Source organism: Callithrix jacchus, chromosome X, assembly GCF_049354715.1.
Source record: "Callithrix jacchus isolate 240 chromosome X, calJac240_pri, whole genome shotgun sequence".
NCBI lineage: Eukaryota > Metazoa > Chordata > Mammalia > Primates > Cebidae > Callithrix > Callithrix jacchus.
Window position 1 is genome coordinate 55,952,280 of NC_133524.1, and position 26,649 is coordinate 55,978,928.

A 26,649-nucleotide genomic window follows, 5' to 3' on the forward strand; every position below is an offset into this window, starting at 1 on the left:
ATCCTTTTAATAACAATGTTTTATTTATTATCTCATGGTACTAATTCTCTATCTGTCACACAGAGGGTTTTTTGGGCCACTTGTCTTTAACAAAAATGAAGCATTCTTTAATTTACACATGTTTGCTGGTACCCATTATCCTGTCCTGTCTTTTTGCTATATTTTCAGGTTTGTGTATTCCTTATTCATATTTTTCATAATTAGTAGGACTTTGGAAAGGATTCATTTTTTAGAAGATAAGGGATTGAGTTATCCTAGGTAGTTCTTTTCTTTAAATCATGTTCTAAATCATCTTGAAACACCCTGTTGGACCTATTTCTATGTGATTATTATTTGTGACCATCAGTGTTCGTCTGTCTTACTAGTTCTTAGCATATATGGCTGCTGATCTATGTGTGAATTAGAATCAAGATGTCCTGTCTAGGAGGATACAGTTTGGTCACATGGGGACTGAATGGCTCCTCTGTGTGAATTAAAAAGAGATACCACTTTGGGATTGACACAACTCCAGAACCAGAACACATGGTTTGGAAAACAGAGCTCGGGCTGAATTTCATGCTCTCTTATTGGTCACTGTATTAGGGTTCTCTAGAGGGACAGAACTAATAGGATAAATATATATATAAAGGGAAGTTTATTAAGTCTTAACTCACATGATTACAAGGTTCCACAGTAGGCCTTCTGCATGGGGCAAGGAGTGTCAGGCCCAGTCCCCAAATTGAAGAACTTGGAGTCTGATCTTTGAGGGCAGGAAGCATCCAGCATAGGAAAAAGATGTAGGCTGGGAGGCTAGGCCAGTCCACTCTTTTCATATTTTTCTGCCTGCTTTGTATTCTAGCTGAGCTGGAAGCTGGTTAGATGGTACTCACCCAGGTTAAGGGTGGATCTGCCTTCCCCAGCTCACTGACTCAAATGTTAATCTCCTTTGGCAACACCCTCATGGCACACCCAGGATCAATATTTTGCATCCTTCAATCCAGTCAAGTTGATACTCAGTATTAACCATAAAAAGTACAGCCCTTGTCAACTTGAACCTATACACATTTCCTGAGATCATATATAATCTTCAAATAAAAACAATAAAGTTATAATTAAGCCTAACATAAAACAATATCCTTCTTACAACTGGAAATGCACCAATCTCCAACCCACATACTTACATAAAGTTAACAATACTTAAATGCTGATATGAAGTCAATAAATATTAGGTCACATGATAAAGGAAAGAGGAAATAAAATTAAGATATTTTCTTAGTACAAGTGTATACATGCACAAAAATGTTTTTTTAAATTTTTTATTGGATTTTAGGTTTTGGGGTACATGTGCAGAACATGCAAGACAGTTGCATAGGTACACACATGGCAGTGTGTTTTGCTTCCTTTCTCCCCTTCACCCACATTTGGCATTTCTCCCCAGGCTATCCCTCCCCAGCTCCCCCCGCCACTGGCCCTCCACTTTTCCCCCCAGTAGACCCCAGTGTTTAGTACTCCCCACTCTGTGTCCATGTGTTCTCATTTTTCATCACCTGCCTATGAGTGAGAATATGCGGTATTTCATTTTCTGTTCTTGTGTCAGTTTGCTGAGAATGATGTTCTCCAGATTCATCCATGTCCCTGCAAACGACACAAACTCATCATTTCTGATTGCTGCATAATATTCCATGGTGTATATGTGCCACATTTTCCCAATCCAGTCTATCATCAATGGGCATTTGGGTTGGTTCCAGGTCTTTGCTATTGTAAACAGTGCTGCAATGAACATTCGTGTGCATGTGCCCTTATAGTAGAACGATTTATAGTCCTTTGGATATATACCCAGTAACGGGATTGCTGGGTCAAATGGAATTTCTATTTCTAAGGCCTTGAGGAATCGCCACACTGTCTTCCACAATGGTTGAACTAATTTACACTCCCACCAACAGTGTAAAAGTGTTCCTTTTTCTCCACATCCTCTCCAGCATCTGTTGTCTCCAGATTTTTTAATGATCGCCATTCTAACTGGCGTGAGATGGTATCTCAGTGTGGTTTTGATATGCATCTCTCTGATGACCAGTGACGATGAGCATTTTTTCATATGATTGTTGGCCTCATATATGTCTTTTTTTGTAAAGTGTCTGTTCATATCTTTTGCCCATTTTTGAATGGGCTTGTTTGTTTTTTTCCTGTAAATCTGTTTGAGTTCTTTGTAAATTCTGGATATCAGCCCTTTGTCAGATGGGTAAACTGCAAAAATTTTTTCCCATTCTGTTGGTTGCCGATTCACTCTAGTGACTGTTTCTTTTGCCGTGCAGAAGCTGTGGAGTGTCATTAGGTCCCATTTGTCTATTTTGGCTTTTGTTGCCAATGCTTTTGGTGTTTTGTTCATGAAGTCCTTGCCTACTCCTATGTCCTGGATGGTTTTGCTTAGAATTACTTCTAGGGTTTTTATGGTGCCAGGTCTTATGTTTAAGTCTTTAATCCATCTGGAGTTAATTTTAGTGTAAGGTGTCAGGAAGGGATCCAGTTTCTGCTTTCTGCACATGGCTAGCCAGTTTTCCCAACACCATTTATTAAACAGGGAATCCTTTCCCCATTGCTTGTTTTTGTCAGGTTTAACAAAGATTGTATGGTGGTAGATATGTTTGTTGCCTCCGATGCCTCAGTTTTGTTCCATTGGTCTATATCTCTGTTTTGGTACCAGTACCATGCTGTTTTGATTACTGTAGCCTTGTAGTATAGTTTGAAATCCGGTAGGGTGATGCCCCCCGCTGTGTTCTTTTTGCTTAGAATTGACTTGGCTATGCGGGCTCTCTTTTGGTTCCATATGAAGTTCATGGTGGTTTTTTCCAGTTCTGTGAAGAAAGTCAATGGTAGCTTGATGGGGATAGCGTTGATTCTGTAAATTACTTTGGGCAGTATAGCCATTTTCACGATATTAATTCTTCCTAACCATGAACATGGAATGTTTCTCCATCTGTTTGTGTCCTCTCTGATTTTGTTGAGCAGTGGTTTGTAGTTCTCCTTGATGAGGTCCCTTACGTTCCTTGTGAGTTGTATTCCTAGGTATTTTATTCTTTTTGTAGCAATTGTGAATGGCAGTTCATTCTTGATTTGGCTTTCTTTAAGTCTGTTATTGGTGTAGACGAATGCTTGTGATTTTTGCACATTGATTTTATATCCTGAGACTTTGCTGAAATTGCTTATCAGTTTCAGGAGTTTTTGGGCTGAGGCGATGGGGTCTTCTAGGTATACTATCATGTCGTCTGCAAATAGAGACAATTTGGTTTCCACCTTTCCTGTTTGAATACCCTTTATTTCTTTTTCTTGCCCGATTGCTCTGGCTAGAACTTCCAGTACTATACTGAATAGGAGTGGTGAAAGAGGGCATCCTTGTCTAGTGCCAGATTTCAGAGGGAATGCTTTCAGTTTTTGCCCATTCAGTATGATATTGTCTGTTGGTTTGTCATAAATAGCGTTTATTACTTTGAGATATGTTCCATCGATACCGAGTTTATTGAGGGCTTTTAGCATAAAGGGCTGTTGAATTTTGTCAAATGCCTTCTCTGTGTCAATTGAGATAATCATGTGGTTTTTGTTTTTGGTTCTGTTTATGTGGTGAATTACGTTTATAGACTTACGTATGTTGAACCCGGGATGAATCCTACTTGATCATGATGGATAAGTTTTTTTGATTTGCTGTTGCAATCGGCTTGCCAATATTTTATTGAAGATTTTTGCATCTATGTTCATCATGGATATTGGCATCAAGTTTTCTTTTCTTTTTGGGTCTCCGTCGGGTTTTGGTATCAGGATGATGTTGGTCTCATAAAATGATTTGGGAAGGATTCCCTCTTTTTGGATTATTTGGAATAGTTTCAGAAGGAATGGTACCAGCTCCTCTTTGTGTGTCTGGTAGAATTTGGCTGTGAACCCATCTGGACCTGGGCTTTTCTTGTGTGGTAGGCCCTTAATTGCTGCCTCGACTTCTGACCCTGTTATTGGTCTATTCATAGTTTCAGCTTCCTCCTGGTTTAGGCTTGGGAGGACACAGGAGTCCAGGAATTTATCCATTTCTTCCAGGTTTACTAGTTTATGTGCATAGAGTTGTTTGTAATATTCTCTGATGATGGTTTGAATTTCTGTGGAATCCGTGGTGATTTCCCCTTTATCATTTTTTATTGCATCTGTTTGGTTTTTCTCTCTTTTCTTTTTAATCAATCTGGCTAGTGGTCTATCTATTTTGTTGATCTTTTCAAAAAACCAGCTCTTGGATTTATTGATTTTTTGAAGGGTTTTTTGTGTCTCTATCTCCTTCAGTTCAGCTCTGATCTTAGTTATTTCTTGTCTTCCGCTGAGTTTTGAGTTTTTTTGATCTTGCTCCTCTAGCTCTTTCAATTTTGATGATAGGGTGTCAATTTTGGATCTCTCCATTCTCCTCATATGGGCACTTATTGCTATATATTTTCCTCTAGAGACTGCTTTAAATGTGTCCCAGAGATTCTGGTATGATGTGTCTTCATTCTCGTTGGTTTTGAAGAACTTCTCTACTTCTGCCTTCATCTCATTGTTTATCCAGTCAACATTCAAGAGCCAGTTGTTCAGTTTCCATGAAGCTGTGCAGTTCTGAGTTAATTTCTGCATTCTGAGTTCTAACTTGATTACACTGTGGTCTGAGAGACTGCTTGTTATTATTTCAGTGTTTTGCATTTGCTGAGGAGTGCTTTCCTTCCAATTATGTGATCAGTTTTCGAGTAGGTGTGATGTGGTACTAAGAAGAATGTATATTCTGTGGATTTGGGGTGGAGAGTTCTGTAAATGTCTATCAGGTTTCCTTATTCCAGGTCTGAGTTCAAGTCCTGGATATCCTTGTTAATTTTCTGTCTGGTCGATCTGTGTAACATTGACAGTGGAGTGTTAAAGTCTCCCACTATTATTGTGTGGGAGTTTAAGTCTCTTTGTAAGTCATTAAGACTTTCCTTGTGTATCTGGGTTCTCCTGTATTGGATGCATATATATTTAGGATTGTTAGCTCTTCTTGTTGTATCGATCCTTTTACCATTATGTAATGTCCTTCTTTGTCTCTTTTGATCTTTGTTGCTTTAAAGTCTATTTTATCAGAGACGAGAATTGCAGCTCCTGCTTTTTTTGCTCCCCATTTGCTTGGTAATCTTCCTTCATCCCTTTATTTTGAGCCTTTGTGTATCCTTGCATGTGAGATGGGTTTCCTGGATACAGCACACCGATGGGTTTTGGATTTTTATCCAGTTTGCCAGTCTGTGTCTTTTAATTGGTGCATTTAGTCCATTTACATTTAGGGTTAATATTGTTATGTGTGAATTTGATGCTGCCATTTTGATGCTAGCTGGCTGTTTTGCCCATTAGTTGATGCTGATTCTTCATTTTGTTAATGCTCTTTACCATTTGGAATGTTGTTGGAGTGGCTGGTACTGGTTGTTTCTTTCTGTGTGTAGTGTCTCTTTTAGGAGCTCTTGTAAAGCAGGCGTGGTGGCGACAAAATCTCTGAGTATTTGCTTGTTTGCAAAGGATTTCATTTTTCCTTCACTTATGAAGGTTAGTTTGGCTGGATATGAAATTATGGGTTTAAAGTTCTTTTCTTTGAGGATGTTGAATATTGGCCCCCACTCTCTTCTGGCTTGTAGAGTTTCTGCTGAGAGATCTGCTGTGAGTCTGATGGGCTTCCTTTTGTGGGTAACCCGACCTTTCTCTCTGGCTGCCCTTAGCATTTTATCCTTCATTTCAACCCTGTTGAATGTGACGGTTATGTGCCTTTGGGTTGCTCTTCTTGAGGAATACCTTTGTGGTGGTCTTTGTATTTCCTGGAGTTGAATATTGGCCTGCCTTGCTAGGTTGGGAAAGTTTTCCTGAATAATATTCTGAAGAGTATTTTCCATCTTGGATTGATTCTCTTCATCAAATTCAGGTACACCTATCAAACATAGATTAGGTCTTTTCACATAGTCCCATATTTCTTGGAGACTTTGTTCATTCCTTTTTGTGCATCTTTCTCTAATCTTGCCTTCCCGTTTTATTTCATTGAGTTGATCTTTGATCTCTGATATCCTTTCTTCTGCTTGGTCAATTCGGCTGTTGAAAGTTGTGCATGCTTCACGAAGTTCTTGTGTTGTATTTTTCAGCTCCATCAATTCATTCATATTCCTCTCTAAGTTGTCCATTCTTGTTATCATTTCATCAAATCTTTTTTCAAGGTTCTTAGTTTCTTTGCGTTGATTTAGAACATTTTCTTTTAGCTCACAGAAGTTTCTCATTACCACCTTCTGAAGTCTGATTCTGTCAATTCATCAAACTCATTCTCCATCCAGCTTTATTACCTTGCTGGTGAGGAGTTGTGATACCTCGTAGGAGGAGAGGTGTTCTGGTTTTGGGCGTTTTTCTCCTTTTTTTTGCTGGTTTCTTTCCCTCATTTTGGATTTATCCTCCTGTCGTCTTTGTAGTTGCTGATTTTCAGATTGAGTCTCTGCATGAACGTCCAGATTGTTGATGATGAAGTTGTTTCTGTTTCTTTGTTTTCCTTCTAACAGTTTGGCCCCTCTGCTGTAGGACTGCTGAGGTCTACTCCACACCCTGCTTGCCTGGGGGTCACCTGCAGCAGCTGCGGTTGCTACCAGTTTCTTCTTCTGCTATCTTTGTTTCAGAATGATGCTTGCAAAATGTCAGTCTGTTCAGTCCTTTGTGAGGTGACTCTTTGGATATACAGGGGTTAGGGAACTGCTTGAGGAAGCAGCCTGTCCTTTTTAGGAGCTCAAGTGCTGATCTGTGAGCTCCATTGTTCATTCAGAGCTGCTAGGTAGGTACGTTTCAGTCTCCTGCAGCAGAACTCATAATCCTTCCTTTTTTTTCCCAGGTGCTCTGTCCCAGGGAGTTAGAGCTTTATTTATGAGTTTCCCTGGTGCTGATGCCTTTTTTTTTCAGGGCTGCTCTGCCCAGCAAGGAGGCAGCCTATTCACTGTCTTCCTGCAGACGCTTTGCTGAGCTGCTGTGGGCTCTGCCCTGGTGTCCTGTGAACTTCCCTGCAGTCCTGTTTATATGGGTGTGATTAGAATTTTCTCGGCTGTCGTGACCCACCTCCTTAATGGCGAACTCTCTCTGTTATAGCGGGTTGCCTCAGCAATGGCGGGTTGCCTCAGCAATGGCGGGTTGCCTCAGCAATGGCAGACTGCCTCAGCAATGGCAGACTACCTCCATAGGGGTGGAGTGCCTTGATAATGGTGAACACCCCTCCCCCACCGAGCTGGACCCTCCTGGGTTCAGCTGTGCTTGCCGTGAAACTCTCAACCCCAGTCATTTCCAATTGCTGTTTTTTGTCTTGGGTTGTTTTTGTGGGGGTGGGACCCGCCGAGCCTGATCACCTGGCTCCCTGCCTCCCTGCCTTAGAGACCTTTTTTTTTGTAGTTGAATAGTTGACTCTCTCCCAAGTGTTCTGGTCACCTGCTGAAAGGGTGCTGGGATCTGTGTGATTTCCTGTGCAGTGACCCACTGTGCCAGCTGAAACAATGGTGCTGAGATTTGTGGTGCTTTTTTTGCCCGGGAATCTCCTGGCCTGGCTCTCTGTTTCTGTCCCATTTAATCAGATGAATGGGCTAATCTGCCTTCCTGGAGCTCCAATTGCCAGCTTAAAAGGGCAACCAGATCAGTGTATTTTGTATGGAGAGCTGCCGCGCCAGCCGTAACAGCCGTGCTGGCGACCCGTGGGGCTCCTCCGCCTGGGAATCTCCTGGTCTGTGGGCAATAAAGATCTGTTTGGTAATGTGGCGTCCACTCACCCTCTGCACTTTCACTGGGAGCTGCAATCCTGAGCTGTTCCTGCACTGCCATCTTGCTCCAGAATCCAGACACATGTTTATTTGCTCAACCAATGAAAGCACATCTGGTACAGCATCTGCAATTGGAGTCGCTACTTGGATAAACTTAAAATAATCCACTGTCACTTTCCAAGATCAATCAGTCTTCTGTACAAACCAAATGGGAGCATTGAATAGGGAGGTGTTCGGAATCACCACTTCTGCATCTTTCAAGCCCTTAATGGTGGCACTTATCTCTGCAATCCCTCCAGGGTAGTGATATTGTTTTTAGTTTACTATTTTTTCTAGGTAGAGGCAGCTCTATGGCTCCCAGTTGGTTTTTCCCACCAAAATAGCCCTCACTCTACCAGTCACAGAGCCAATGTAGGGGTTCTGCCAGCTGCTAAGTATGCCTATGCCAATTATACACTCAGGCACTGGGGAAGTGACCACAGGATGTGTCCGGGAACACACTGGACCCACTGTAAGTTGGACCAGAGCTAAAACACCATTAATTACTTGACATCCATGAGTCACTACATTAACTGGAGGAACGCAATGACATTTTGGGTCCCCTGAAATCAATGTCAGCTCAGAGCCAGTGTCCTGTAGTCCTGGAAATGTCTGATCATTTTTGTTTCTTCAATGCACAGTTGCCCTGGTAAAAGGCTGGAGATCTCCTTGGGAAAGGATGGGAGAAAGATTAACAGCATAAGTTGTCAGTAGTGTAATGGGGTCCTTCCTCAACAGGACCCAACCTCCCCTTCATTCAAGGGGTTCTGGGTCTGTAAACTGGTTCAAGTCTGGAAATTGAGAGGCCATGATTCTCTGTTTTTATAATTCAAATTAGTCTTTTGTCCATTTGACCCAGAAGTTTTCCACTTATATAAATTAAGTAGGAATGCAGTAGGCTTCCTATCAATTTCACTTCTAGGAACACCATGATTAATTAGCCAATGCCAGAGCTCTACACTAGTCAGTGTATTCTAACTGGTGCTTTGCCCCTGCTGTCCATTACAGTAGCTATGCCCACCTTGCCTTTGATGGTTGAGGGCCACCACTTGGCCCCTGCCATCTAGGGATCCAATTTATTCCCATTGTATTTACATTTTGTAGTTGAGTGACTGCAGTTCCCATTGTTAGATCTGAGGTACAGAGAACAGCAATTACAGGACTCTTCAAAGATGCAACTGCTGCCATCACAGATCTATTTCACAAGACATTGGTCAAGGATATATCTTCCGGACCCTCCCAGCTGGGATGAGTAAGTCTAAAGTGACTAATCCACTCCACCATCTCAATACTTCTAAGCTTTTGGATCCCTTTCCCTATATTAAACCAGGGGAGATGAGGCATTTCCAACCCATAGTGGGCTATCTTTTAATTTATATTTCAGCTCCTCGTGGGTCACACTCTCAACCTCACGTCTAAGGGCCCACCAAGAACTTAATTATAGGTCTAAAAGTAAACAGGGGTGTTGGGGGTCGCTCCTGAGGAGAATCAACATTATCTTGCCTGGCAACTGCCTCAGGGGAGGCCATCACTGTTGCCTCAGGCAGCAAAGGGTTTATCTCCTCAGACAAAGGTGGAAAGGCTGATGGCAGCATGGGTCAGGGAGGGTATGTTGCCACTACTGGGGATGGGGAAGGTGTTTCTTCTGGCAAAAAAGGTTCATCAGAGCTAACAAACTCAGAGTCCTCAGCTTCATCAGGGTTTCCCCACTCTTTCCCATTCCAAGTTTCAGGGTCCCTTTCTTTTCCAATCAATGTCCTCACTTCAGTGCTAGACACCTAGTGAGGCTGGGTATGCACCTCTTGTTGCAGGCTAGCCACTCATGTGATAAGAGCTTGTGTTTGTTTTTCCACAATTTCAGCTCTTTCTCTAGAGCAGTCAAGATTCTCACTCAGAGTAATCTTAGCAGATTTGAGGCTCAATATCTGCTTCTAAAGCCAAGAGTTAGAATCCCTGAGTTTATCATTTTCTTTCATCACTTTGTCCACTGAACTTAGGATCAACTAACCAGCTTCATTATGTCCCTTGGTCCTCCACATATGGTCAAAGGTATTATGTGTAGAGTCACTAACTCCTTGGTTTTCACAAGCAGTGAATAGGAGTGTCAAGTGCATTTATTTTGCATAACTTTCCAAACAGTTCATACCAAAGACTATCAGTGTCCTCCATACTATTAGAAGTAGAGTCCTTTCATTTTTGGGTGTAATCATATTAAGCAGCCAACTCCAGAAATTCTAAAACCAATGAAAGAACTCCATACTTAATAGTCCATTCCTCTAGAACCACTCCTGATACCAAAATCTGTATTAGGTGATACACACACACACACACACGCACACACAAGTGGAGATGCAAGTGCTGCCATCACAAACCTATATGTGTGTGTATGTATATATGTATTTAAACATTAGTATTTATTAAATATATATACTTATTAATTAAATACATATGTATTTATGCATATAAATTAAACATATGTGTTTAAATATTAGTGTTTATATATGTATTTAAATATTCATATTTATTTAAATAGTATTAGGTGATATATTTGTGTGTGTATATGTATTTAAATTTTGTATGCCAATTGTACACACCCATACATATACGTGTGTGTGTGTGTGTATCTCCTATTGATTCTGTCCACATATATACATATATCCTACTGATTCTATCCCTTTATTTATGTGTGTATGTGTGTGTGTGTGTATACACATATATAAATGGGAGTTTAGTAAATATTAACTCACACTATCACAAGGTCTGACAATAGGCCATCTGCAAGCTGAGGAGCAAAAAAAGCCAGTCTGAGTCCCAGAATTGAAGAACTTGAAGTCCAATGTTCGAAGGCAGGAAGCATCCAGCACTGGAGTAAGATGTAAGCTGGAAAGCTGGGCCAGTCTAGTCTTTTTATATGTGTTTCTGTCTGCTTTATATTCCAGCTGCACTGGCAGCTGATTACATGGTGCCTAGCCAGATTAAGGGTGGATCTGCCTTTCCCAGCCCACTGACTCAAATGTTAATCTCCTTTGTCAACACCCTCACAGATACACCCAGAATCAATACTTTGTATCCTTCAATCCAATCAAGTTGACATTTTGTATTCACCATCACAGGCCCCCTTGGGCTGTATGCAACCTATACAACTATACACAGCTGCCATTGGTATTGCACCTGTTATTCTGGAACCACATATAGCTTACTCATTATTTTTCCTGTATTCTTTCCTGTTTGCCCATTGATAAAAACAAGTACATATCTGTGCTTTACAAAAGATGTATACTTAAAATGAAAAAAGTAACTGTGAACATTTGCTGTTTCATACATAAAACAACAAATCTTAAATATCCTATGGCATTTTTTTTCATTATAACTACCTTTTTTTTTTTTAAGAGAAAGAATCTTATTCCACTGACCAGGCTGAAGTGCAGTGGTGCCATCACAGCTCATTGCAGTGTTGAATTCTTGAGCTGAAGCAATCCTCCCACCTCAGCTTTCTGAGTAGCTAGGACTACATGTGCATACCATCATGCACAGCTGATTTTAAAAATATTCTAGAAACAGAGTCTCACTGTGTTGCCCAGGCTGGTCTCAAACATTTTCCCTCAAGCAATCCTCCTGCTTTGGCCTCTCAAAATACTGGAATTACAGGCATGAGCCACTGCACCCAGCCCACAACTCCCTTTTTTATTTTTAAGAGTATCATCATGTACTTATAGCATATTACAGACTAAAATAGTTTTAATTATAATGTATTTGGTCAAAAAGTTACAATTTAATAGTGAAAGCCCCTTTAAGGTGAGTTTTCATCCTTTTAACACTGCTCCTGACATTCTTCGAAGCATCTTTTATTGTAACAAAAGCCTTTATTAATATCACTAACTTTTTTCTGCCCCAAAATGTGTATCAGCTGCCCTCCTTATCAGTCCTTTGAGTGGAAATCAAAATCTGGGCACAGAAATGCTTTTGAAAATTGAAGGCAGGCAATAGTAGTGCTCTACTTCTACTACTGCTCCTGTTGTTGGATGTATTAGTCCATTCTCACACTGCTATAAAAAACTACCTGAGATTGGGTACTTTATAAAGAAAAGAGGTTCAGTTGATTCACAGTTCCACAGGCTGTAGAGGAGGCATGGCTGGGGAAGCCTCAGGAAATGCACAATTATGGCATAAGTTGAAGGGGAAGCCAGAACATATTCAGATGCCAGCAGGAGAGAGAGAGAGAGCAAAAGGGGACATGCTACACGCTTTCAAAAACCCAGACTTTGTGACAACTTATTATGAGAACAGCAAGGGAGAAATTCATCCCCATGATACAATGTCCTTCCTCCAACATTGGGGATTACAATTCAACATGAAATATGGGTGGGGACAAAGCCAAATCATATCAGTGTGTGTGTGTGTGTGTGTGTGTGTGTGTGTGTGTGTGTGTGTGTTTAAGACAGAGAAAGAGCAAACATATGCATCCCCATGCTGAAAAGGTATTTCTAAGGTCATTATGAGTTACCACCACTTTTTCTAATTTAACTTATTATGTTGTACAATTCTATGCTTATAACATGTAGTCTCATCAATCACTGACATTTTTGCCTATATCAACACTTGGGATAGTTCAGTACCTGGGAAACAGGATACTGACAAATATGAATTTGAGTACTTTTCCAGAGTACATGCAAAATGTTCCCATCTCCTTTTTTGAAGCACACTTAAGAGACAAGCAAGGTTGGGTTCTAATATGTTTGAGAATAACAGAGGCCATCTTTTGATGGTTATCATCTTACTCTAAAACTCATACAGTTTTATGAGTTTTCCTTTGTATAGCATATACACCATGTTGAATGTGTACCTGGTTGGTATGTGCTAGCCTATTCTTCATATCTCTGTTTCTGGGTTATATATCTTCTAAGCTCAAGTAATATCTTCTGTGGGATCCCTTCTGATTCCTATTTTCTGGGTTAAGTTGTTCCTCTCTGTGCTCTTCTGTTATAGTGTCAAATACTCATCACACTCTATTTTAACTTTCTCTTTACTTCTCTGTCTTTCCCCATTAGTCTGTGATATCCTCTTGGGTTGTGTCTTACTCATCTGCCAGACCTTTTAGATACTTCTTGGAACATGGTGGATGCTCGATATATAAATACTGAATGTTTCTAAATGAGACACAAAGAAACAATACATAGTGATAACCTGGTTTTACTAGCGGATATCTAAGGGTTGGAGAATGTTCCCAGGTGAAGATGGAAGAGAAATTCTGTAACACTAGAGCCCCCACTTAAGGAATGAAAGACTGCTGAGCACTAAAATGCTGTCGGGCTTTCTGTTATTGTCATAATAAGTAAATATTTCAGGTTAGTCTCCTGCTTTTCCAAGGTCAGTACCCACTAAGAAAGAGATCCATTAATTCCCTATGGGGAAATGGAAGCAGTGTTTTTTATTAAGGAAGGCTTTCTGTAGTCTTAAAAAGATGAGTAGAAGTTAGTTAAGGCAATTGGTAGTAGGCCATTTTAAGCAAATTTTTTTGAGCAAAGGGACATGAGCCAAAGAAGGGTGTGTGGTGAAGATCCCAGCATTTCAGTATTTCTGGGATGTAAAGTATGAAGCAAGAAAGCTGGGGTGTTAAATTAGCCTGGAGAGGTAAGCAGAGATGAGATTTGAAAGGCCTTTTATGTTCCATTAAGTTATAAGATTTTATGTTGTAATACCAAAATAGAGAAGATTGGTATGGTGGGTAAAAGCACATGTTTTGCAGTCAGGTTGCCTATGTTTGAAAGTCAGCTCTGGCCTTTACTAGCTCTATGACGTAGGCTTTTTTGTGTCTTATGTTTTTTACTCTGTAACAGAAGCATAATAAGAGTACCTACTTCTTAGGATTATTTTCAGGATTTATGAGGTAAATAGAGAGTTTACAGCATTCAATAAGAATTTTTTTTTTCTTATTCAACATTATATATTTATTTATTTATTTATTTATTTATTTATTTATTTTTTTATTGGATTATAGGTTTTGGGGTACATGAGCAGAGCATGCAAGACAGTTGCGTAGGTACACACATGGCAGTGTGCTTTGCTTTTCTTCTCCCCTTCACCCACATTTGGCATTTCTCCCCAGGCTATCCCTCCCCACCTCCCCCTCCCACTGGCCCTCCCCTTTTCCCCCCAATAGACCCCAGTGTTTAGTAGTCCCCTCCCTGTGTCCATGTGTTCTCATTTTTCATCACCCACCTATGAGTGAGAATATGCGGTGTTTCATTTTCTGTTCTTGGGTCAGTTTGCTGAGGATGATGTTTTCCAGATTCATCCATGTCCCTACAAACGACACGAACTCATCATTTCTGATTGCTGCATAATATTCCATGGTGTATATGTGCCACATTTTTCCAATCCAGTCTATTATCAATGGGCATTTGGGTTGATTCCAGGTCTTTGCTATTGTAAACAGTGCTGCAATGAACATTCGTGTACATGTGTCCTTATAGTAGAACGATTTATAGTCTTTTGGATATATACCCAGTAATGGGATTGCTGGGTCAAATGGAATTTCTATTTCTAAGGCCTTGAGGAATCGCCACACTGTCTTCCACAATGGTTGAACTAATTTACACTCCCACCAACAGTGTAAAAGTGTTCCTTTTTCTCCACATCCTCTCCAGCATCTGTTGTCTCCAGATTTTTTAATGATCGCCATTCTAACTGGCGTGAGATGGTATCTCAGTGTGGTTTTGATTTGCATCTCTCTGATGACCAGTGACGACGAGCATTTTTTCATATGATTGTTGGCCTCATATATGTCTTCTTTCGTAAAGTATCTATTCATATCCTTTGCCCACTTTTGAATGGGCTTGTTTGTTTTTTTCCTGTAAATCTGCTTGAGTTGTTTGTAAATTCTGGATATCAGCCCTTTGTCAGATGGGTAGACTGCGAAAATTTTTTCCCATTCTGTTGGTTGCCGATCCACTCTAGTGACTGTTTCTTTTGCCCTGCAGAAGCTGTGGAGTTTCATTAGGTCCCATTTGTCTATTTTGGCTTTTGTTGCCAATGCTCTTGGTGTTTTGTTCATGAAGTCCTTGCCTACTCCTATGTCCTGGATAGTTTTGCCTAGATTTTCTTCTAGGGTTTTTATGGTGCCAGGTCTTATGTTTAAGTCTTTAATCCATCTGGAATTAATTTTAGTGTAAGGTGTCAGGAAGGGGTCCAGTTTCTGCTTTCTGCACATGGCTAGCCAGTTTTCCCAACACCATTTGTTAAACATGGAATCCGTGCCCCATTGCTTGTTTTTGTCAGGTTTATCAAGGATTGTATAGTTGTATGTATGTTGTGTTGCCTCCGGTGCCTCTGTTTTGTTCCATTGGTCTATATCTCTGTTTTGGTACCAGTACCATGCTGTTTTGATTACTGTAGCCTTGTAGTATAGTTTGAAATCCGGTAGTGTGATGCCCCCCGCTGTGTTCTTTTTGCTTAGAATTGACTTGGCTATGCGGGCTCTCTTTTGGTTCCATATGAAGTTCATGGTGGTTTTTTCCAGTTCTGTGAAGAAAGTCAATGGTAGCTTGATGGGGATAGCGTTGATTCTGTAAATTACTTTGGGCAGTATAGCCATTTTCACGATATTAATTCTTCCTAACCATGAACATGGAATGTTTCTCCATCTGTTTGTGTCCTCTCTGATTTCGTTGAGCAGTGGTTTGTAGTTCTCCTTGAAGAGGTCCCTTACGTTCCTAGTGAGTTGTATTCCAAGGTATTTTATTCTTTTTGTAGCAATTGCGAATGGCAGTTCGCTCTTGATTTGGCTTTCTTTAAGTCTGTTATTGGTGTAGACGAATGCTTGTGATTTTTGCACATTGATTTTATATCCTGAGACTTTGCTGAAGTTGTTTATCAGTTTCAGGAGTTTTTGGGCTGAGGCGATGGGGTCTTCTAGGTATACTATCATGTCGTCTGCAAATAGAGACAATTTGGCTTCCACCTTTCCTATTTGAATACCCTTTATTTCTTTTTCTTGCCTGATTGCTCTGGCTAGAACTTCCAGTACTATATTGAATAGGAGTGGTGAGAGAGGGCATCCTTGTCTAGTGCCAGATTTCAAAGGGAATGCTTCCAGTTTTTGCCCATTCAGTATGATATTGGCTGTTGGTTTGTCATAAATAGCTTTTATTACTTTGAGATACGTTCCATCGATACCGAATTTATTGAGGGTTTTTAGCATAAAGGGCTGTTGAATTTTGTCAAATGCCTTCTCTGCGTCAATTGAGATAATCATGTGGTTTTTGTTTTTGGTTCTGTTTATGTGGTGAATTACGTTGATAGACTTGCGTATGTTGAACCAGCCTTGCATCCCTGGGATGAATCCTACTTGATCATGATGAATAAGTTTTTTGATTTGCTGTTGCAATCGGCTTGCCAATATTTTATTGAAGATTTTTGCATCTATGTTCATCATGGATATTGGCCTGAAGTTTTCTTTTCTCGTTGGGTCTCTGCCGGGTTTTGGTATCAGGATGATGTTGGTGTCATAAAATGATTTGGGAAGGATTCCCTCTTTTTGGATTGTTTGAAATAGTTTTAGGAGGAATGGTACCAGCTCCTCCTTGTGTGTCTGGTAGAATTCGGCTGTGAACCCATCTGGACCTGGGCTTTTTTTGTGAGGTAGGCTCTTAATTGCTGCCTCAACTTCAGACCTTGTTATTGGTCTATTCATAGTTTCAGCTTCCTCCTGGTTTAGGCTTGGGAGGACACAGGAGTCCAGGAATTTATCCATTTCTTCCAGGTTTACTAGTTTATGTGCATAGAGTTGTTTGTAATATTCTCTGATGATGGTTTGAATTTCTGTGGAATCTGTAGTGATTTCCCCTTTATCATTTTTTATTGCATCTATTTGGTTGTTCTCTCTTTTATTTTTAATCAATCTGGCTAGTGGTCTGTCTATTTTGTTGATCTTTTCAAAAAACCAGCTCTTGGATTTATTGATTTTTTGAAGGGTTTTTCGTGTCTCAATCTCCTTCAGCTCAGCTCTGATCTTAGTAATTTCTTGTCTTCTGCTGGGTTTTGAGTTTTTTTGATCTTGCTCCTCTAGCTCTTTCAATTTTGACGATAGGGTGTCAATTTTGGATCTCTCCATTCTCCTCATATGGGCACTTATTGCTATATACTTTCCTCTAGAGACTGCTTTAAATGTGTCCCAGAGGTTCTGGCACGTTGTGTCTTCGTTCTCATTGGTTTCGAAGAACTTCTTTATTTCTGCCTTCATTTCGTTGTTTACCCAGTCAACATTCAAGAGCCAGTTGTTCAGTTTCCATGAAGCTGTGCGGTTCTGGGTCGGTTTCTGAATTCTGAGTTCTAACTTGATTGCACTATGGTCTGAGAGGCTGTTTGTTATGATTTCAGTTGTTTTGCATTTGTTGAGCAGTGCTTTACTTCCAATTATGTGGTCAATTTTAGAGTAGGTGTGATGTGGTGCTGAGAAGAATGTGTATTCTGTGGATTTGGGGTGGAGAGTTCTGTAAATGTCCACCAGGTTTGCTTGCTCCAGGTCTGAGTTCAAGCCCTGGGTATCCTTGTTGATTTTCTGTCTGGTTGATCTGTCTAGTATTGACAGTGGAGTGTTAAAGTCTCCCACTATTATTGTGTGGGAGTCTAAGTCCTTCTGTAAGTCATTAAGAACTTGCCTTATGTATCTGGGTGCTCCTGTGTTGGGTCCATATATGTTTAGGATCGTTAGCTCTTCTTGTTGTATCGATCCTTTTACCATTATGTAATGGCCTTCTTTGTCTCTTTTGATCTTTGTTGCTTTAACGTCTATTTTATCAGAGATGAGAATTGCAACTCCTGCTTTTTTTTGCTTTCCGTTAGCTTGGTAAATCTTCCTCCATCCCTTTATTTTGAGCCTTTGTGTATCCTTGCATGTGAGATGGGTTTCCTGGATACAGCACACTGATGGGTTTTGGATTTTTATCCAATTTTCCAGTCTGTGTCTTTTGATTGGTGCATTTAGTCCATTTACATTTAGGGTTAATATTGTTATGTGTGAATTTGATACTGCCATTTTGATTCTAAGTGGCTGTTTTGCCTGTTAGTTTTTGTAGATTCTTCATTATGTTGAAGCTCTTTAGCATTCAGTGTGATTTTGGAATGGCTGGTACTGATTGATCCTTTCTATGTGTAGTGCCTCTTTTAGGACCTCTTGTAAAGCAGGCCTGGTGGTGACAAAATCTCTGAGTACTTGCTTGTTCGCAAAGGATTTTATTCTTCCTTCACTTCTGAAGCTCAGTTTGGCTGGATATGAAATTCTGGGTTGAAAGTTCTTTTCTTTAAGAATGTTGAATATTGGCCCCCACTCTCTTCTGGCTTGTAGTGTTTCTGCCGAGAGATCTGCTGTGAGTCTGATGGGCTTCCCTTTGTGGGTGACCCGACCTTTCTCTCTGGCTGCCCTTAGTATTCTCTCCTTTATTTCAACCCTGTTGAATCTGACGATTATGTGCCTTGGGGTTGCTCTTCTTGCGGAATATCTTTGTGGTGTTCTCTGTATTTCCTGCAATTGAGTGTTGGCTTGTCTTGCTAGGTGGGGGAAATTTTCCTGGATGATGTCCTGAAGAGTATTTTCCAGCTGGGATTCATTCTCTTTGTCCCCTTCTGGTACACCTATCAAACGTAGGTTAGGTCTTTTCACATAGTCCCACATTTCTTGGAGACTTTGTTCATTCCTTTTTGCGCTTTTTTCTCTGATCTTGGTTTCTCGTTTTATTTCATTGAGTTGGTCTTCGACTTCAGATATTCTTTCTTCTGCTTGGTCAATTCGGCTATTGAAACTTGCATTTGCTTCGCGAAGTTCTCGTATTGTGTTTTTCAGCTCCTTTAATTCATTCATATTCCTCTCTAAGGTATCCATTCTTGTTATCATTTCCTCAAATCTTTTTTCAAATCTTTTTTCAAGGTTCTTAGTTTCTTTGCATTGATTTAATACATGATCTTTTAGCTCACAAAAGTTTCTCATTATCCATCTTCTGAAGTCTAATTCCGTCATTTCGTCACAGTCATTCTCCGTCCAGCTTTGTTCCCTTGCTGGTGAGGAGTTTTGGTCCTTTCTAGGAGGCGATGTGTTCTGGTTTTGGGTGTTTTCCTCCTTTTTGCGCTGGTTTCTTCCCATCTTTGTGGATTTGTCCGCTGGTCGTCTGCGTAGTTGCTGACTTTTCGTTTGGGTCTCTGAGTGGACACCCAGAATGTTGATGATGAAGTATTTCTGTTGCTTGGTTTTCCTTCTACCAGTCTAGCCCCTTCGCTGTACGACTGTTGAGGTCCGCTCCAGACCCTGCTTGTCTGGGGTGCACCTCTAGTAGCCGTGGCACAGTGAGGGATGCTACCAGTTCCTTTTTCTGCTCTCTTTGTCCCAGGATGATGCCTACCTAATGACAGTCTTTTGGATATAGAGGGGTCAGGGAGCTGCTTGAGGCGACAGTTTGTACTTTATAGGGGTTTAATTGCTGAGCTGTGCACTCTGTTGTTCATTCAGGGCTGTTAGGCTGCTATGTTTGATTCTGCTGCAACACAGCTCATTAAACAACCCTTTTTTTTTTTCTCAAATGCTCTGTGTTGAGGGGTTTGGGCTTTATTTTTGGATGTCCGATCAGGTGTCCTGCCCAGCTCAAAGGCAGACTAGCCACTGTTTGGCTGCCGAGGCTCCGCCCTGCTGTTGTGTGATTCGCGCTGTTCCTGCCGGCTCTGCTGTGGTCTCCGCCACGCCCTGCGGCGGAGTCTCTTCGTTGTAGTGTGTTGCCTCAGCAACGGCAGGCTGCGTCAGCAGTGGGCGTGTATCTCAGTAGGGACGGGTTGCCTCGGCAACGGCAGGCTGCGTCAGCAGTGGGCGTGTATCTCAGTTGGGGCGGGTTGCCTCGGCAACGGCTGGCTGCCTCAGCAGTGGGCGTGTATATCAGTTGGGGCAGGTTGCCTCCGTAGTGGTGGACGCCCCTCCCCCACAGAGCGTCTCGGACCGTCTGCCCGGGATAGTTTGAAATCGCGGTTTTGTTCGTCCCACTGGGTATCCCAAGCGATCTGTCCCTGCAATCCCCTGGGCTGGGCTACTGTGCAAGTCTCGTTCAGTCTCGAGTCCAGCCCTCTCAAGTCTCAGGTTGCCGGTTCAACAAGGCACCCGGACAAGCGCGCCCTGTGGGGATTGCTGGGTAGGGCCGGCCGCCGCCGCCCCGGCTGCCGGCTTCGCCAGGCAGACCTACTGCCTGGCGTCCCGTGTCTTTTTATACTTGGGAGTTTCCCCGTTCTGTGGGCAACAAAGATCAGTCTGGAAATGCAGCACTGACTCACCGTTTGCGAATTCAACGCGGGCTCCAATCCTGGGTTGTTCTCACAGCGCCATCTTGAGTCTCAATAAGAATTAACAGTTGATATAATTGTTGTGTTACTTTTTATATTTATGCTGTACGAAGATCACTCAGACCACCTGTATGAAAGATTATTTAGAGTAGAAGAGAACCAGAGAGTGTGGAAACCACATGGAGATTAAAGTGCCTCTCCAATAGCTCCCTTTGACATTTGCTGGATATGTTTGCAACATAGTCCTATGTAGTGGTTTTAATGGAATCACATACTTTACACATGGATTTTGTGCAAACTTTATTAAAGGAAACCTTGCCAGTTTGTTTTTCTTACAAATGTCCTGGTCATGAACTTACTGGAAATACTAGCTCTGGGGCTTTCACGACCTTACATATCATGGCTAAATTTTGGTCCTACTGTTCAGGGTATAGTTCAGAATTTATTTCCTGAGAAGGTGACCTGGAGAGAGGAAAGCCAGCTGTTTTCCAGAAAAGGATTGAAAATAGGAGCAAGGTTAGAGTCTAGTATCAGTATGAGAATAATAGAGGCCCTGTTCTGGTTTATAGTTACCATCTTAATATAAAACTCAGGTTGTACATATTGCTGCCTGTTGTATATTGTACGTTGAGTATGATCAAGAGGCAATGGGTATAGTGAAAAAGAAGATCGAGGCTGTGGATATAGCTCTCCTACTTACTTGTGTATGGTGATCTCAGTTGCCATATCTGTGACATGAGGTTAATAATACTATTTTATCTTGCAGGGCTGCCATGAAAATCATTTGAGATCGTCTATGTGGAAACACTTAACAGAAATCCAAAGGCACTTGATGAATGAAATGATTTTTTAAACCATTAAGGAAGACTCATAAATATAATGTGATCTATACATATGCTTGTCTCTTCATTAAACGAACTCATCAAGAGTTGAAATATATGCCAGATAATCACCTGTTATGCAAGTCACCATAGTTTGCACCTAACGGAAAGTTTATGAGTTCTCTCAAGGTGACTTTCTGCTTCCAATCACAGCTTAAGAATTCCACCTAATTTTTTTTCTGCTGAAAAGCTCTTTTTCATTACTTCCTTGTATTGAGCCTTATTCCAGAAGGCTGAGGTTTCTCCAAGTCTGACCACTAGTCAGTGAGGCATTGGTGCCTCTTTCTTCAGTTCTTCTGGGAGGCCTACTGATAAGCTCCCTAGATGAGATATACTACATAAAAAGTGGTGCCCAAACAACAGCTTTAAGTGCCTGCTAGATCTCTGTTCTTTCAGAAGTTTCCTTCCACCTATCTCTTTACTAAAGATGGACTTAAAACTAAAAGATCTTGAATTTTGGTATAATCTCCAAGGCCAGGTACCAGGGCTGCTGGACTGGGACATGCAGAATGAGTTATTTTTGTCTTGTACCACAGACCAGTGCTCCTTAACTGAGCAGCTCCTTAGCAAATATAGAATTCGAGTAATGAAGCCCCCAGAGATGCCTCAGAATAGGACACTCAGTCCTAATAAAGATGGTCCTCACTGTGAACCCAATCTGTGGATATGGGTGAACCCCAACATTCTGTGCCCCCTTGGCAGCCAGAAGGCCCCAAAGCCCATTGGAAAAAAGGATACGACAAGCATTTCTCCTTTCCCTCAGCCCTCACTAACAGATGAAGAGTCCAGCTGCTCAGAGGTCACAGTGGTAGAGTCCCTGTCATCTTCCTCCAGTGAGCAGTCTCCTATACAGAAGCAAGATATCTATTCCCCTAACAACTTCGTGCTCACAGAAGAGGAGGCTGAGAAACAAGAGGACAACTCCTTCCAGTCCTCTGAAAGGGAGTGCTTCCAGAGCCAGAAGCTATGGCAAATCAACAAGCAAGAGAAGTCCTGGCAACGGATCCCTCTCAATTGTAGCCACCTTATTGCCCTAGCATTAAGAAAGAGCCCCCACTATGGCCTCAGTGTGAAGGAGATCTACAGTTTCACCCAACACCATTTCCCCTTTTTCCGGACAGCTCCAGATGGCTGGAAGAGCACCATTCATTATAACCTCTGCTTCCTGAGCAGCTTTGAGAAGGTACCAGACGACCTTCAGGGTGAAAATAATGCAAGATCTTGCTGTTGCCGTTGGAGGCTCACTAAAGAGGGGCACCGCCGCTTTTTGGAGGAAACTCGTGCCTTAGCTGCTGCTCAAAGGGAGAGCATCCAAGAGTGCATGAGTCAGCCAGACCTGTTTACCTCTCTCTTTGATCTTTGAACTACCACTGCTCCCTTTTTGGAACACTGCCTTCCTTACTGTGCCTACTTATTTACTGACTGACATTCATTAATCTCTAAACTTACAATGCCTGATTTGTGCCAAGCCTATCTTTAGCTACTGTTACAATAATGGTGTTAAGTAAAGTTAGATGTGGGTATGGGGAGGCAGAGTTTAAATCCAGGTGGAGAGTCATGGAAACTCACACAAGAAGAGTGGCTGTTGTTCTGCATTTTCAGCAGAGGAAGGAAATCCTAGAAACAATGGCATGAAAGCTAAAGAGAGAAGGGTGTGTTTTCTGAAAGAAAGGAATTCTGTGTATAGAGAGTATTTTCACACATGAAAGTGAACAGTGGAATATAAAGCTAAAATGAAGCCTGGAGCCAAGCCATGAGAACCTTGAGTGCCATGTGAAGAGAATCTGGCTTGTGATGAAGATTCAAGTTTCTCCCTCCACCATTCAACAGCTACATCTCCTTTTTAAGTAACCCATTTTATCCTTCATACCCTCACCTTTCTATTTTTGGTCCTGGATGTCTAAGCCTTGTTTCTTTGTCATCCAATTCCAATATTGACAAATAATTCTAAACCGCTACTTTTAGTTTGGATGTTGAAAGTCCTTTGAAGTATTCCTGTATTAACCCCAAGTCTTTTGATGATAAAGCATTGTTTTTTATTCTTTTTAGTACTCAATCTTTTATTGAGAATATGCTAATGTCTCAAGGTCCATCTTAGATGCTGAGGATAAAAAGCTGACAGATACTAGTGGGAGACATATTTATAATGTAGACCTGATGAAACAGATGTGAGAAGTTGACATGGAAATGGGAAGACAGTCTTCCTGGGAAAGACATGAAAGGCATTGAAGAGAATACCTTTTGAGCTAGTTTTGAAGAATAATAGAAATTTGTTGGGCAGGTAAATTGAAGAAGAGGCATTACAGAGGAAAGAGTGTGAAAAAAGTGAATGGAGTCGGGGAATGGGATGAAGTTCAGTGTGGCTTAACTACATGAGGACCATGAGTGACTGAGAGAAAAGCATTAGGTGTTTGGACTTGATCTTGTGGGCTTCTGGGAGCCAAGAGACATCAGTGGTGTTTTGCTAAAAAAACAAAAAAAGAAATCAACAGTGACAACAAACACTTCAGTATTTGTTTTTCTAATTTCAAAATTACCTTTAACATCTTTTTTATGCAAATAAACTTTTGATTATCAGATTTAAACATAACTTTTTGCCTTCAATATTATTAACAAATATACAGGAGAAAACAGATTTTTAGGTATAAATTTAGTTGCAAAATCTTCTTAATGGGGGTACAAAAATGCCTGTAAGAAACAAAAACAATTAATTCAATATAGTTATAACTCTGTAACTCTTTTGAAAGTTTACATTTTGTAATGATCTATTGTAGTCCATACAAAATTGTATATTTAAGTTGAATCACAAAGCAACATACCCAAATTGTAAATTCTACTTCTGTATCATAAGGCAAAGACCAAATTAATGGAATACCTTGGAACTAATAAAATATTCTGCCTATAAGTCGTCATTATTTGCTTCTCATTTTTCTCCCAGATTAACACTCACTAGTAAAAGAGATGGATATGAAATTAAATAGACTATTTTTTTAATCACAAACTACACTTCTAATAGGCCTACTCTGTAAATTTTTCAAGCAAGACAAAATTTCATTTTTAAAACTAGATCTGGATTTTTCTGCTGCAACCTGGCACCTTTGAGCTTTGAACTCTATTCAGTATTTTCTGATCCTTATTTCTGCTCTCTGATTGCATGAAAAAAGCAGTGGCTGGACATGGCATTTCTTCAGTCATCTCAGGTGATCAAGATATTCCTTCAGAGTAACTTTTTTTTCTTAAGTTACAAATTATTGAAATTGAGTGCAAAATAAAGGAAACTGGAGTTGCTTTATTCAGCTTCCAATTTCTGGGAGGATTAAGAATCATAAGTATTCTGGATAACAAAAGAAAATAAGACTGTGTTTATAGATCTTGTTCTGCTATATTCTTTCTTAATGATAGCTATTTTATTGTTGCTCTTCCTGTTATGTGTGATGTACACATCAGGTGTTAAGAAGTACAGTACATTCTATGAATGAGAACTACTTTCTGTAACTGAACATGAAAAGAAATGACACTGAACATCTGCATCTGGCAGTATTTTTTGGAAAAATGACTAAAAATGTGTTTAAATAGATCAACACTATTAAATCACATCTAATATTTGATACTACATAATTCAATACAGCTATGCAATACAATTACACAAAATGTGTTAACATCAAAGAATACAACCAAAATTAAGATAGCATACACAGCTCCCAGTGGCCTTTCCTCTGTCGGCCTGAAGCTTCCTTTAAAAAAAAAGAAAAAGATAGCATACAAAACCTATATAACTTATTTTTATGGGAAAATGCTTTTGAAGTATGCATGTAACTGCCCATTCTTTTAAAGAAACTATGCTGCAAGCAAAGTTATCAACCTCCAGGAAAATCACACACAGTATTAGCATATCCCCAAAAAGTGTACAATATGCACATTTGGAAAATACAAAATTAAAAAAATTGTAGGCAACAGGTGAGTTTCATATTTATAAGAATGTGAAAAGAAGTCCCATGTTTAACATGGTTGCATAAAGAACTGTCTTTTGATGTGAAGTTTATGAATTGCCCTCCTGTTGGGGCCATACTTCGCAAAAACACCGTGTTTTGAAATGAGATTACAGAGCAAGATAGAGCACCTTAGCAATGTCATCCTATTAAAGGTTTACAAAAATAAATAGTACTTTATCAAAACATGTTCCTTAGGTGTGTAGGATTCATTTATAAAATTCTAAAAGTAATATACCAAGGAGAGGCATATTTATTCCCAATCACTCCTGGGAGATGCTTCCTGTGGTTGAGAAGGGTCTTTTCTCACTTCACTGGTTGTTTTTGGCCTTAGCATGTGTTAAAATGTAAGATTTCAGGTTAGTTTACTGAGCAAACTTCTTATTACAACCAACGAAGGGGCAGACATAACGCTTGTCTCTGGTATGGATTCACACATGTGTGCCCAAATTGAAGTCCAGGGAAGAGCATTTCCCAGAAGAAGGGGCCTTGATGGCCGAATAGAAACTGCTTCGATCTGCAGCTCCCAGTGAGACCAACATAGAAGGTGGGTGATTTCTACATTTCCATCTGAGGTGTCTCATAGGGACTAGTTAGGCAGTGGGCCCAACCCATGGAGGGTGAGTAGAAGCAGGATGGGGCATTGCTTCACCTGGAAGGACAGGAGCCCAGGATCACCCTCCCCCAGGCAAGGGAAGCTGCGAGGGACTGTGCTACCTGCCCAGGTAACTCTGCTTTTCCCATGGTTTTTGCAATCTGCAGATCAGGAGATTCTCTCATGTCACTACACCACCAGGGCCCTGGGTTTCAAGCACAAAATTGGGAGTCTGTTTGGGTGGCCATATGGGCAGAGCCAGCTGAAGTTTTTTCATACCCCAGCGGTTCCTGGAATTCCAGCGGGACAGAATTGTTCACTCCTTTGGAAAAGGGGCTAAAGCCGGGTAGCCAAGTGTTCTCGCTCAGAGGGTCCCACTCCCATGGTGCCCAGCAAGCTAAGAACCACTGTCTCGAAATTCGCACTGCCAGCCCAGCAGTCTAAAGTTCACCTAGGAAAATAGAGCTTGGTGGAGAGAGGGGCATCCACCATTATTGAGCTTTTAGGAGGTGGTTTCCCACTGACAGTGCTAAGGAGGCTGGGAGGTCTAAACTGGACAGAGTCACCACAGCCTGGCAAAGTGGATGTGGCCAGACTGCTTCTATAGCTTCCTCCAAACTGGGAAGGGTATCTCTGAAGGAAAGGTAACAGCCACAGTAAGGGGCTTACAGAACAAACCCCCATCCCCCCAGGACAGAGCATATGGAGGAAGGGGCAGTTGTGGGTGCAGCTTCAGTGAGTTTTATCCTCCCACCAGCCGCCTCTGAAAAGAGCAGCTGATCCTGACGAGAGGAACTCTCTCAGCACAGTGCACCAGCTCTGCTAAGTGACAGACTGTCTCCTCAAGTGGGTCCCTGACTCCTGTGCCTTCTGACTGAAAGCAGTAGGGGTCAACAGATACCTCATACAGAAGAGCTTCGCTGGCATGATGCCAGTTCCCCTCTGGGGCAGAGCTTCCAAAGGAAGGAGCAGGGAGCAATATTTGCTGTTCTGCAGCCTCCACTGGTGATACACAGGTGAACAACATCTGGAGTGGACCTCTAGCAAACTTCAGCAGA

At 41.1% G+C, this 26,649-nt stretch overlaps 1 protein-coding gene and 1 pseudogene across 1 annotated transcript; one reads left to right on the plus strand and one right to left on the minus strand.

Moving 5' to 3' along the window:
* The first annotated feature begins 20,910 nt into the window (after window positions 1-20,910).
* On the plus strand, window positions 20,911-23,910 carry FOXR2 (forkhead box R2). The gene has a single exon (XM_002762929.6). The coding sequence runs from the start codon at window positions 21,435-21,437 to the stop codon at window positions 22,368-22,370; it is 936 nt and encodes a 311-aa protein (XP_002762975.1). The 5' UTR covers window positions 20,911-21,434; the 3' UTR covers window positions 22,371-23,910.
* A 1,397-nt stretch (window positions 23,911-25,307) lies between these two features.
* LOC100390611 (transcription factor YY2-like) overlaps window positions 25,308-26,649 on the minus strand; it is a 97,480-nt pseudogene continuing 96,138 nt past the window's right edge.

What these genes read in the sequence shown, in the direction of transcription:
- FOXR2 (XM_002762929.6), top strand. Translation starts at nt 21,435, where the DNA reads ATGGACTTAAAACTAAAAGATCTTGAATTTTGGTATAATCTCCAAGGC.